This window comes from Corvus hawaiiensis, chromosome 4, assembly GCF_020740725.1.
Source record: "Corvus hawaiiensis isolate bCorHaw1 chromosome 4, bCorHaw1.pri.cur, whole genome shotgun sequence".
Taxonomy (NCBI): domain Eukaryota; kingdom Metazoa; phylum Chordata; class Aves; order Passeriformes; family Corvidae; genus Corvus; species Corvus hawaiiensis.
The window spans coordinates 135,493-147,582 of NC_063216.1; the positions used below are offsets into that span (position 1 = coordinate 135,493).

At 49.4% G+C, this 12,090-nt stretch overlaps 2 protein-coding genes across 3 annotated transcripts; one reads left to right on the top strand and one right to left on the bottom strand.

Moving 5' to 3' along the window:
* The first annotated feature begins 2,730 nt into the window (after nt 1–2,730).
* LOC125324557 (zinc finger protein 883-like) lies at nt 2,731–11,955 on the top strand. The gene is made up of 2 exons (XM_048300565.1): nt 2,731–3,101; nt 9,603–11,955. The coding sequence occupies exons 1-2, from the start codon at nt 2,731–2,733 to the stop codon at nt 10,942–10,944; spliced, it is 1,713 nt and encodes a 570-aa protein (XP_048156522.1). The 3' UTR covers nt 10,945–11,955.
* LOC125324329 (acrosin-binding protein-like) lies at nt 3,274–7,769 on the bottom strand. Of its 2 annotated transcripts, none has more exons than XR_007202931.1 (3): nt 7,663–7,769; nt 6,229–6,444; nt 3,274–5,857 (listed from the first exon to the last, which is right to left on the bottom strand). XR_007202931.1 is itself a non-coding variant. In XM_048299998.1 (3 exons), the coding sequence occupies exons 1-3, from the start codon at nt 7,305–7,307 to the stop codon at nt 5,739–5,741; spliced, it is 369 nt and encodes a 122-aa protein (XP_048155955.1). In that variant the 5' UTR covers nt 7,308–7,409; the 3' UTR covers nt 3,274–5,738. The 2 variants fall into 2 exon arrangements, 1 of the variants encoding a protein (XP_048155955.1); XM_048299998.1 differs by lacking the exon at nt 7,663–7,769 and adding an exon at nt 7,274–7,409.
* Nucleotides 11,956–12,090: the final 135 nt, after the last annotated feature.

Consider the following 12,090-nt stretch of genomic DNA (forward strand, 5'->3'; position numbering starts at 1 on the left):
CAAGGGGTGGCTGATCCTTGTCCAATTAGACTATGAAGAAAAAGTCTATAAAAGAGTTTGTAAAATAATGAAATAAATCAATCTTGCTGCACAATTCCTGCCTGCTGGAGCTTCTCTCCTCTTCCTCCCTACGGCTGCAGGACATGGTGGGGCCTAGGCCTGTGATAATAGCCCTCTTGTACTTAATACTCTTCTACACCACCTTTAGAAGCCTTAGAGCATGCACCTGTGTGTGCCATATTCCTTCTACAAACATCTTGCTGACTGCTTGCAACAGGCAACATGATTGACTAGGAGGACCTTGGAGTTTGAGACCTGGCCTCACATGTTTTCATTCTTATCCTAAAATGAAAGAAGACAAAAATTAATTTGCAGTAAAATGAAAGAAGACAAAGATAATTTTGCAGGCTACAGTTACATGTGAATTTAAATCACAGGTCTCGGAATTTACTGCTTTCGTGCCAACAGGCTGCCTTTCAGCACCATGTTCTCCCACCTGTATGATTTCAGAGTCATGCATGTAGGTACCATGTCTAGGAGGAGCTGCTGCCTAGCTGGATGCAGGTAATACCTACATAATCAGGGATCCGTGGTCACTGAGCAGCAGAATATGAATGTCACATAGAGAAGTCAGAGATTTGCTTTCCTATTGCTCTGGAATATAATGAGTCTCCTCAGCAACACAAATGGAAGTTAGGAAAAACAAGCTTGGTTATTTCAAGATTATGGAAAAATATCCCGAACTTTCTCCCAGTTCTCAAAGCATTGCTCTGGGAACAGAGTAAGGTCTTTGGGAGACATTTTATTCTGTATTTCAGAATGTTTTTAATACTTTGTTTTCTTTAAAAGTTTCCTGCAAATAAACCAGTTTCTTTTTGCTTGTTTCACGTAACCCTTGGTTTTCTGTAAATCCCTCAGGTAACATACCTGAAAATGCAAAGTCAGCTCTTGTTTGTTTTGAAAGGCTGTGCCTAATGGGGAATAGGGAAACAACTAATTCAGGTCTCCAGTCAGCTGTAGCCAACTTTACCCACAAAACTGTTCATTTCAGAGGGAGCTGGAGTAACTGACTCAACTTTAGTCAGCTTTGAAAAACTTAAATAGTTATTTTTTAATATTGGGAAAAAAAGGGGAAAAAAAGAAAGGAAAATTAAAGTGGACTCAATGAATTGGGAATTGTTGATTCTGGCTTCATCTTTGAGTTTTCAGAGTTATTTCAGGTATTCCTTTTTAGCTCCTTTTTAGGCTTTTTGCCTCTAAATTAACAAGGAAGATTTTTTTAAAGGACTGAATCCTTAACTGAACAAATATGGTCCTAAGATGTATGAGACTTAGATCACAACCATCACTGAACCTAGATTAACTCTGAGGTTGAAAAGAAAATGAGGGTGAGGACTTGTATTGCAAGACTGTGAAATGCAGTCTGATGAGACTGATCTTGATATTTTTGTACAATCGCAAAGAAGCAAAGCAAGGCTTGTTACCCTTTTTCATTGATTCCAGTTTCCTTTTAATTTAAATTGAAATGTCTAATGTTTCCTGGTTTTTTTTCACTGCTATGTAGTGTAATACAGTTGCTGTTTCTATTAACCTTCAGGCAGACAGAAAATCAGTGAAGGTTGATGTGTGATACGCTTTCATCTGGAACTAATAATGCTTGCCCTCAGTTACAGAAAAAATATGGTAAGACTTGATTTGTGTTAAAGATAGTGGGATTGAGAGGTAATGTGGCTCAGAAAAGCCATGTTCTATTGTCTAATGGCAAACTCTGCTTCTGTTGGCCACAGGTGTCTCACAGAGCAAAGAAAGCAGTTACAGAAAACAGAGATTATTAAGCCCCTACAAAAACTTAATGTTTGATAAATGGCATGTGGAAAAAGCACAACGGTAGCTGGTCTTGAATCTCTAGTGAAGAAAATCTTTGCCAGGTGCAACAAGCTGTTACCTATGCATGGTAGCAGGAGAAAACTGATAAAGGTATCTTGAAACCTGCTATGTTGGGCTGCACCCTGCTGGGAGCTGTGGTTACTATCTCCCAAGATCAGGAGACTTCTGCAGCAGCTGGTGAACGGAGAAGTCAGTTGCACCTGAAAAATGATAAATTTTTTCCTAAGCTGCAAATGGGGAGGGCTTCGTGAACCTTTTTTCCACCATTCTCCTCAAAAGACAATCAAAAACATTTCAGTCATTGCAACATAGCTCAGCCCCTTACTTACTGCTATATCTCATTCAAAGGGAACAGCCGTTCCTGCATTCTCATGTGGAAAAAGTACCTGGCTGAGCACAAGCAGTGCTTGCAGGATGTACGACAATAGGTAAACTTTGTCTGGGATGGATGGATCTTATCCTGTGGCATAAGCTATACATATGTATGTACAGCGTATGGGATGTATTATGCTGCGCCTGAACAGAGAAACTGCCATGGTGACCGGAGTCTCAGAAAGCCTTTAGAAGCAGTAGCGGAGTGAAGCCTCCAGTCACCTGAAGGAAAGTGGCCCCACGGAAGAAAACACCATCCTGTCACCCAGTTTGTGACAGAAAGCAGCTCGAGGCTTCAGCAGTGATGCTTCCCTCCCTGCCAGGGCCTGCAGGCTCGGTAAAACCCAGACAGCGCAGGGAATCGGCGGCAAGGACCGCTGGAAGCCCCGCTGGGTGGTTCCCTGGGACTTGTGTCTAGCCGTTGACTGCCGCGTGTCTGTGCAGGTATGAGCTACGACCCGGGAGCCGACGATGCTCCCGCTTCTGGAGAGCCCCGGTACCCAACAGGACGCGAACCCGTGCGCGGCCGCCTCCCGGCCACGACCACCGCGGACGGCGGTGCTGGATGGCAGCGACCCGACCCTCCGGGGGCGGATCCCCGCTGCCCCTCGGCCGAGCGGGCCCCTCCCTCCCGGGGGCGGCCCCGCGCAGCGCATGGGGAGGCAGCGCCGCAGCCGCGCCCCCTCCCCATCGGCGGCGGTAGCGCTGGGGCCGCGCCCGGCGCACGATCGGGTGAACGCGGCCGAGCCGGAGCAGCGGAGCGCACCGCCCTCGCCCTCGGCCCGCCGCCGCCCCTCGCCCCCGCCGCAGCTCCGGCCGCCGCGCACATGGCCCCGCTCCCGGTGAGTGTGCGGGAGACCCGCGGATCCTCCGTAACAAAAGCTGGGCGGCGCCGGGCGAGCTAATGGGCTGGGAACGCCGCCACAGTGCGGGGGGAGCGGGGAAAGGAGCGGGGTGGAACGGGGCGGGCGCTCCGCGGGGCCTCGGTGGGGTCCGGCCGCCGGGCAGGTGGGGGGACCGGCCCCAGGCGGGGCCGTGCGGGAGCGGCTTTTCCGGCCCGCAGCCCCCGCAGGCCCGGCGGGAGGATGGTCCAGGAACGCGGCACGGGGCCGCCGCTTCGTGCAGGGCCTGGCCGGAGCCATCCGAGCGGGATATCTCCAGCGATCGGCTCGCGGCTGCCAAATCTGGCACCCAAACGCGCGGGCTGCCAGCCAAGCCCGGAGGGTGGGGAAGGCGGGCAAAGGCTGCTGCCAGAAGTACCCCCGCTGCTGGAGCTGGGGAAGCTGTCATTGTCCAGACAGCTGGATGGGGGCACAAGCCGTGGTGCCTCAGGCAGGGATCTGGCAGCTTTGGGCGCCTTCCAGGGAGAAAAGAATGAGCTGGTGTGCCGGAGTAAGGCCGGGGCAGCGTGTGCTCTGTTACGGATCCCACCTGCTAGGGACTGTTCCAGGGCTTGCACGTTTCCCATGTGTGACCTGCCTTTGGCCTTGGGAAAGATTACACTTCCCAGGACAATGGAGGACCTGTGATTTTGAGATCTTCTTTCTAAGGACTTCCTTCAGTGGATAGACACAGAGCCTATATTTCACTCAGCTGTGTTTGTGTCACTTAGCAGTATAAAGGGAACCAGCATCCCAGACCCTCTCCACAGGGATGTTGCTTGGTGTGGTGCATCATCAAGAGAGCTGCCTTTGACCCCTTTCTCCTCATAGCCCTTGGTGGAACAGATAACAAGAAAGCCTGTAGAAGGAAAGGTGAATAGGGCATTCTCACTTCAGTGGTGGTCTTCTTGGAAAGCCAAAACCACTGGAGCTTAGACTGAGTTTGAGGTAGCAACATCTTCTGAGTGGAGATTCAGAGAACCAGAGCTGCTTCTTGGAGAGTTCCCACTCTGGTTTTAGCAGCAAGTGCAGACTCCAGATGGCTTCACACTGTTTTACTTACAGGCATGTTCAGTGTTTAGAAAAGAAACAGCACTTTAGTCAAAGTTCCTTATAAATCAGACTCTCAGATTTTTTGCGAGAGACAAGAGGAAGCTCTTAATATGAATATTTATCCTGTGTGTTTCATAACAATATTTCAGAAGTAGATGTCAACCGTGTGCAAACCCCAGTACAAGGAGAATGCTGGACCAGCAGTTCTCTTGCAGGATAAGGCCTTCCTGTACTTGTAGAGCACCCCTTGTATATCTGTGTATGTATATTCACACACATATTTCCAAAGAAGGTTCTTCTCTTAGTGCTTTTGAGCAGGAGCACCTACATTTATTAAAGAAAAGCCAATATTCTCCCATGACATCCCTTGAATGACACAACAAACACCATCAACGGTGAGCAAACAGTTTTTACAGGAGAGAATGGTATCTTTTCAATACATTTACTTCCAAGAGGATACCATCTTTTTTCTTTGAATCCTGAGCAGTAGCATTTCCCATGGCTCTGTTTCCCCATGCACTTGGAAGCGATGGCTTTTCCCCTGTGTTTACCACACTGTTGAACTGTATCAGTTGGCTGGTGACCAAGACACGTTTGCGTTGTTCAGGGCCACCAGCAGGCTCGTGGCAGCTTTCCGCAACTCTTCCTCCTTCACAATCTTCCCAACGGACATCAGCAACTTCATTGTCTGCAGTGAAGTCTGCACCTGGCTGTCTAGTATCCTCAGGAGGAGATCCTCGATGTCACTGTTGGGCAGCTGTCCTTGCTGCTGGCCACTGGCTGTCACCTCTGTGGCTTGTGGGCCAGAAGGATTTGGTTGTGTGCTTGTGGGTAAGGAGGTGGGGATCACAGCCGTGCCTGTGCCAGGTCTGGAGCCAAATGTGGGAGACGTGGTGGGGACTGGCTGGGGACCAAAGCTGCTGGATGACATGGCATCACTGCTTGTGGTGGTGGTGCTGGTGCCTGCTTTGCTGCGCTGCCTGGCTCTGCTGTGTCCTGGGCACATGGTCCTCTGTGAAGGAGAAAACATTCCTCTGGAGAGGCTTAGGAGCAGGCACCTGTGCACAGCCCTGTTCTGTGTGTTTAGCTCTCACTGCACAGTCTCATTTTTCCCAATTCCTACTAAGATGAGCCCAGGAAAGAAAAATAAACCTTCATATCCTTTCCTTGTCAAGTCTCCTCATAAATCTCTCTTGGGACTCACAGCCCTCTATACTCTCCTCTTCTAGCCTACATGAATCCCCCTTTCTCCTGGAGAAACCTAGATTGTCTCAACTTGGTTCGGAATGAGAGCTGGAGAAGAGGGCTGAGGTGGTCCTCAAAGGTTCATTTTTTTGAAGAATACCTTCTGCAAAGTCTCATTTTTGGCAAGTGGCTGCAGGTGGCATCTGTGTAAGCTAATCAGCTTGGTGTGAGTGCCCCTGGAAGGCGGGCTGCCGATGGCTCTCTTCTATCTTCCCTGTCTTTTAGCCCTTTGTTTTCCCACTTACGCATTTTCAGGGCTCTCCCTTTTGCTTGTTATTTGCTCAGAGCACACCGTAGTCTTCAGGAAATAGCTAAACAACTCACCTTAAGGAAATAGTTTTTCGTAATACAGCGATAAAGAGAAAAGGTGCAGAAGTTGCGGAAGAAAGGATTTCCTGGCAGTTCGGAGCATATGGGCCCTAGAAAGAGGCAAATAAAGACACAGACCCTGTGTTAGATTCCAGTGCTGACATCCCCCTTAACAATAACCTCCCTGCTGAGTGATGTCCCTCCATGAAAGCCCCTGTGTAATTTGGGAACCTTGTGAGAAACTCCAATGCTTCTTGGTCATCACAACTCATGGGGTTAGAGGAGGCTGGTCCTAGGGACATGTGTGGATGCAATCAAATGTGAGAGAGGATGCCCGTGAGCAGATGCCTTCTCCTCACTGCAGGATTGCTACCCACCTCTCTCCCCTGCCCCAGCTCCTGAGTGTTTCCTGTCCCAGTGATCTGGGCCATGCAGGACCCCTGTCCAACTGCCTGCCCTTGGGAGTCATGGTTGGCTTTACCTGGAGGGATGACTCCGTGGTTTTCATACTCGTCCAGTCTCTGGACCAGTGAGTTCTTGCAGCCGTACAGCTCACGAAGGTGGCAGGCAGCGCTGGCTTGAATGGTGATCCGCAGGAACTTGAAGAACTGGTGGTATTCCTGGTCAGAGAGTGGTGTTCCCAGCTGCTGTGCCTTTGTGCCCCGAGGGCCGGCTATGCAGCCCCAGCCCAAGAACACTGGTGGAAAATAGAGTGCAGGGAGTCAGAGGGAGAAGGAAATGCTAACCACAGCATGTTCGGAAGAGCTGGAGGGCTGAATCCAGATCTCTGTTGCCTTTTCTGGGTGCAGGATCCAGCACATGGGAAATGCATTAACAAGCTAGAGATGGAAGGTCCAGACCTGTGGGAAACCTGTTTCGCCCATGTTGAAAGGAGTGTACTATTTTGGTGACAGTACATGACTGAGGGACCAAAGCTCTGGAGATTCAAATCTTGAACTGGGAGAAGTGTCTTGGAAGTCATGGCTGAAACTGAGAATATTGCTCTGTTTTCAGGGCTGGAGCAAGTAGACAGTTTCCTTTCAAGATTTTTAGCCTCTGCAAACTCTTCCTCTGGCTACATAGGTCTTTAACCAAGGTCCTCTCTCAGACCTCTTTCTCCTGCTTCCCCTATTGCTTTACTGGGCGAACTCTTCCCTCTTAGCTTTGTGGGTTAACTCCAGACCTGTGCCTTAGTGTCTGGTTTAATGCACCCAGCTGTCCCTATCATGGCATCTCCAGTCTCCACTTCTGCTCCACCCTGTACCCACTGCATCCAGCTCTGACTCCTGCCTGGCTCTTCGGTCACTCTGTGGCCCTCCTCGATGAATAAAATACCAACTCCAGTGGTGAAAACTGCCAAAATTAGAAGCCCTGGGATCTTTGCATCTGAGGCATTGGAGGGTGCTCCATCTCTTCCTTTGGCCTCCAAACTGCCCAAGCTGAGGAGTGATGGGGAGGGTGCTGAGCAGCTGGGTCCACTGCCCTTCCTTACAGCTGGGTTTGGAGGAGAGACATTTCTTACTCACCAGACAAGGCCAGATAAGCCCACAAGACCATCATGGCACTGGGAGTGGTGCCTGTGACAGTTGGGGCCCACTTGCACTGCTGGAAGTGTCACCTCTGCTGCTTTGCTGCTGATGTCACAGACACCTGCGTTCCAAACATTCCATCCTCCGCTGCTCTTGCCCCCCATCCTGCTGCCTCCCATGCTGCTGCCCCCCATCCTGCTGCCCCCCCCCAGCAGTGTTCCTGCATAAACAGGTGTGTGTGACCTCCTTTCTGCTCACTGCCAGCCCAGATGGTAAAATCCATCTGGAAGGAGGCAGTCAAACAGCCATTTTTCTGGAGCACAGGACAGGAAATTCTGCCTTTGGGCTGCTGCTGTTGATAATGTGTGAACAGATCAAAATCTTACCTCTTGCCCAGATCTGTGCATGCTTGGCTGATCCATCGAGACTGGATCCACAAGGCACTAAACAGGGCTCCAAACCATGGCAGAAAACACTGGGAAGAAAGGTGATGGAGAGAAAATGGTTTGAGGAATTGATATTTTTCTTACACAAAGAAAAATTTGGCATTTTTGGTCTGGAACTGCAGCAGGAGGAACATCCAGATACCTGTGAGAAGGCAGAAAGCTGTCAGGCAGCTCTCTGGACATGTGGTTGACCTCTCTGTGCTACCTAGGCTGGCCCTGGTTACTGGACCTGAACAGTGGTGTCACAGTGTGTATGGCAGAACTGACAGTGACCCTGACTCATGCTTCTGGGCATCATTTTCCTATGGTCTAGGTTACTTTCAGCTCCTAAATACTTATCCTCCTGTAATCTCACCCTACAGCACTGCTACTATGACAGGTATTTATTATGTCTGTTTTCCTTCCTCTGATCCGGACATGCAGTCCTCAGCTTGGCCTTAACCTTTTGGATAAGGTGAAGAGAAGCAGCTTTTTGACCGAAGCAGCTAAACACTGAGCCGGTAGAGAGACTGCTTACAAGGTGAGAAATTAAATTGCATGGAGTGTGTCTGGGAAGGGAAGAGCTGAATGCTGAAAATCTGGGGCGTACCGTGCTGCACACTCCACACCCACCCTGCCTCTTCTGCTTCCTCAGTAAATAGATTCTACGTCCAGGAAGATCTCTAGGCAGAGTATGGCAAAGATGAAACACAGTCCTGGGGTACCTAGTACCCTTTCAAAAAGACCCTGTCCAAAATGAAATCAATCTTGTGTATTTTTCAGCAAAGAATATACTCATAATGTTAAAAGACATAAACCAAAGTGTGGCTTTTTCTTCTTTTCGTGCTGACAATATTTGACAATATCTGGGTCAGTTTGCTGCTTTGAGGTGCTTTTGAGTAACTTTGTTTATACTGCAAATGTTTTTCAGCCCTGAGTGTTGTAAACAAAACTTTGGGGACTGGTATGACCAGTGTAGTGGTGTCTTCCAAAACCTGCAGATCAGCTGAAACAGAACCTGAGGGGTTTAATCTGCTGCACCACCTCCTATTCCATGTGAGGGGATGATGTTTAGCCTGTACGCAATGCTGGTCCAGCTCATCTGCTTACCTCACACTCCAGCATGAATTTCTAAGGTGTGTCTCCAAATGACTATAACCAATGAAAAACCAGCAGCTTCCAAATGTTTCAGTCTAAAGGTTCATTTCCGTGCTTGGTTAATAAAACAGTTTATCATTCCACTCAGTTGTCTATCTGTTCTGTAGACAAAGAAAATCTAGATACAATTTGCTGCAGAGCTTTCTTTTTAAGGAAAAGGGCTATGACTGGAAAGAAGAAAGGAAATTGTTTGCTGGGCAGTGGTGGATGTTTCTGGGGTGTTGCTGCTTTCTTCCATGATCAAGCATGGGAATATTGGCTGAAGAGCAGTGATTCAGAGGCAGCAGGAAAAGCAGCTGCAGTGGGAATTATTAAGGAAAGCAGTCATGATGTTCCTCTAACCTTGCTAGACATGGGAACTTTGAGGGCAAGCGATGGGTCTTTCCCTTTAGGGCTGTAACTTTGACAGAGGATCCCCTTTGGAATCTGTGCTGCAGTGGCCTCCTATCCTTGAGTGACATTCCCTTCCCACTCACCTTGGGCTCCATGCCCTCACTGTGCCCTGAGAAGATACCAAGGGGCTGTCTCCTGTGCTGTCAGCTCATGGTGGCCGATGTGCAGCAGGTCTTGGTGGTTTTTCTTCTGGACTTCTCCCTCAGAGAAGCAGGGGGTTATTCATTGCTAGTTCCTCTGTTCACTCCAGCAGGTGACAGGACCATGGGTGACATGCAGAAGGGCAGCCTTCATCAGGAACTTCATCAGGAAAGTTCAATGAGACCTGAACTCCATCTGTTCCCTTCCAGGAAGCTCACAGGAGATTCCCTCCAGGACGCTGATCAAAGACAGGACCACAAGCTGGAAATAGAAAGTGAGATAGAGACGTGTTTTCCAAAGAGACAAGGAATGGTACCTCCTTATGGGATGGAAGTCTGGGAGTGCAAGGACAGTGGTAAAGCCCACATCAGCAAGGTTATCCTTGCTGGGGACAAGCTGGACCTGCCCATGTGTGGGAACAGTGCCATTTGGATTCAGCAGGCGGGGGGGAAAACCTACAAGTGTCCCGAGTGTGGGAAGAGCTTCAGCCGGAGTTCGTACCTGAGCCAGCACCAGAGGATCCACCTGTCAGAGAAACCCTTTGGCTGCTCCGAATGTGGGAAGAGCTTCACCCGCAATTCAGACCTGATCAAACACCAGCGGATCCACACAGGGGAGAAGCCCTACCAATGCAGCGAGTGCAAGAAGACCTTCAGCCAGAGGTCCAACGTGATCAGGCACCAGCGCACCCACACGGGAGAGAGGCACTACCTGTGCAATGAATGTGGGAAGAGCTTCAGCCAGAACTCGCATCTCATCGTCCACCAGCGAAGCCACAAGGGTGAGAAACCCTTTAATTGCCCCCGGTGTGAGAAAAGCTTCAGCGACCGCTCCTCCCTGATCATACATCGGAGGGTCCACACCGGAGAGAAGCCCCACAAGTGCCAGGAGTGTGGGAAGCATTTCCGGGACAGCTCAGCCATCATTCGGCATCAGAGGATTCACACAGGAGAGAAACCCTACGAGTGCACAGAGTGTGGGAAGACCTTCCGGCAGAGCTCCTCACTGGTGACCCACATGCGAACACACACGGGTGAGAGGCCCTACAAGTGCCCTGTGTGCGGAAAAGGCTTCAGCCAGAGCTCGGCGCTCACCACTCACCACCGGATCCATGGGAGAAAAGCCTTGCCCATGTGCCACGACGGCCTCCTGTCCAGCCCCTTCCAGTGTACTGAGTGCGGCCGGAGGTGCAGTAACCACTCCACTCTGGCCAAGCACCAGAGCCTGCACACTGAGGAGCAGCCCTACATCTGCGTGGAGTGCGGGGACAGCTTCCGCCGGAGCTCGGCTCTCAACGTGCACCTGAGGATCCACCGCGGTGAGAGACCCTACAAGTGTGAAGAGTGTGGGAAAACGTTCCGGCACAGCTCAGCCCTCGGTGCCCACCTGAGGATCCACACGGGAGCCAAGCCCTATGAGTGTGTCGAGTGTGGGAAAACCTTCCGGAAAAGCTCAACACTTAAAGTGCATTTGAAAATCCACACGGCTAAGAAACCTTATAAATGTCTGGTGGGTAAAAGAATGCTCACCTCCTGCTCACTTCTGCCATAAGCCTGGAGCGGTTGTTCAGTGCGGGAAAATGAAGTCGTTTTTGGGGTACCTGAATGCATGGTGAGAACCACAGTGGAAAGAGACTGGCTGGAGACATGGTGTATGTGGTGTTAGGGCTGGGTTCTTAACCCCAGAGGCACAAAAAACTTCAGGAGATCTGGAAACAGGGAGTTAGTCCCAAGATCTGTGTACTGGTGGTTCAGGAAGAGTGCCAAGAGCCTGAGGAATGAGCACCAGCTTCAGGGTAAGTGGGGACTGTGAATATGTGCCAGAATAATAACTGGGAGAGTTTGGCTTGTAAAATACAGCTGAAGTGAAGATCACAAGAAAATGTTCCAGGTTGGTTCTGACTCAAAACTTTGGCTAGTTAGACACTGTAGTAGTCTTAGGAACTCTTCTATTTATTACCTTCCCTCATTTTTCATGAACGTCGTATGTTTACACAGTGTTTGACAAGGCATTTCCAAATCTTTTGAGAGTGACTTTGGAACTGAACTTCAATCTTTTTGTTTTTTCTTTCTATTCTCCAAATCTTACATGGGACAAAGAATTCCTACCTTATGATAGCTAGGTAACACAAAACTCTAATGGCTGTTCCCAGAAAACATGAATGCAGAAGCATTTCCATTTGAAAGGCAGTCTATTGCTAGTCCGTGGCAGCTTCTCCCAAATTTGTTGTTGCTGATTTGAAACTCTGTCCAACTTGGGACATCAACAAAACGTGGACAAAAATGTGGCCTTACATTATTTAACCCAAAAAGAAAGGATTTGCCCTCAGGTGTCCTAGTCTGAAATGCTACACGGCAAGTTCTCACTGTTGGTCCAGAGAGTGACTGCAATTCTGTTGTTACTTTTATGCCACTCTTCTTTAGGTCATTATTGTTTTCAAACTATTACTATATAAAGTTCAGCATTTAATGGCTGCATATTACATACACTTCTTATATATTGCAGTGTTTTATAACAAGCTATGCGTTCCCATCCTAAATAAAACCTTTTTCTTTTTTTTTTCTCTCTAATCCAATTTTCTGACTGTGCTTGTGATGGGAGGGAACTGGGGAAGAGGGGTGAGCGCCGACCGGGTTTGGGAGCTCAGGAAAGGGTGGGGGGGTGTCTGTGCGGAGAGGGCAGCGCGGGGCGGCCCTT

What these genes read in the sequence shown, in the direction of transcription:
- LOC125324557 (XM_048300565.1), top strand. Translation starts at nt 2,731, where the DNA reads ATGCTCCCGCTTCTGGAGAGCCCCGGTACCCAACAGGACGCGAACCCG. An exon ending in CGCACATGGCCCCGCTCCCG is followed by an intron (nt 3,102 to 9,602) that starts GTGAGTGTGCGG and finishes GTTCCCTTCCAG; the next exon opens with GAAGCTCACAGGAGATTCCC.
- LOC125324329 (XM_048299998.1), bottom strand. Translation starts at nt 7,307, where the DNA reads ATGATGGTCTTGTGGGCTTATCTGGCCTTGTCTG. An exon ending in GGCTTATCTGGCCTTGTCTG is followed by an intron (nt 6,445 to 7,273) that starts GTGAGTAAGAAA and finishes ATTTTCCACCAG; the next exon opens with TGTTCTTGGGCTGGGGCTGC. An exon ending in CCACGGAGTCATCCCTCCAG is followed by an intron (nt 5,858 to 6,228) that starts GTAAAGCCAACC and finishes GCCTCTTTCTAG; the next exon opens with GGCCCATATGCTCCGAACTG.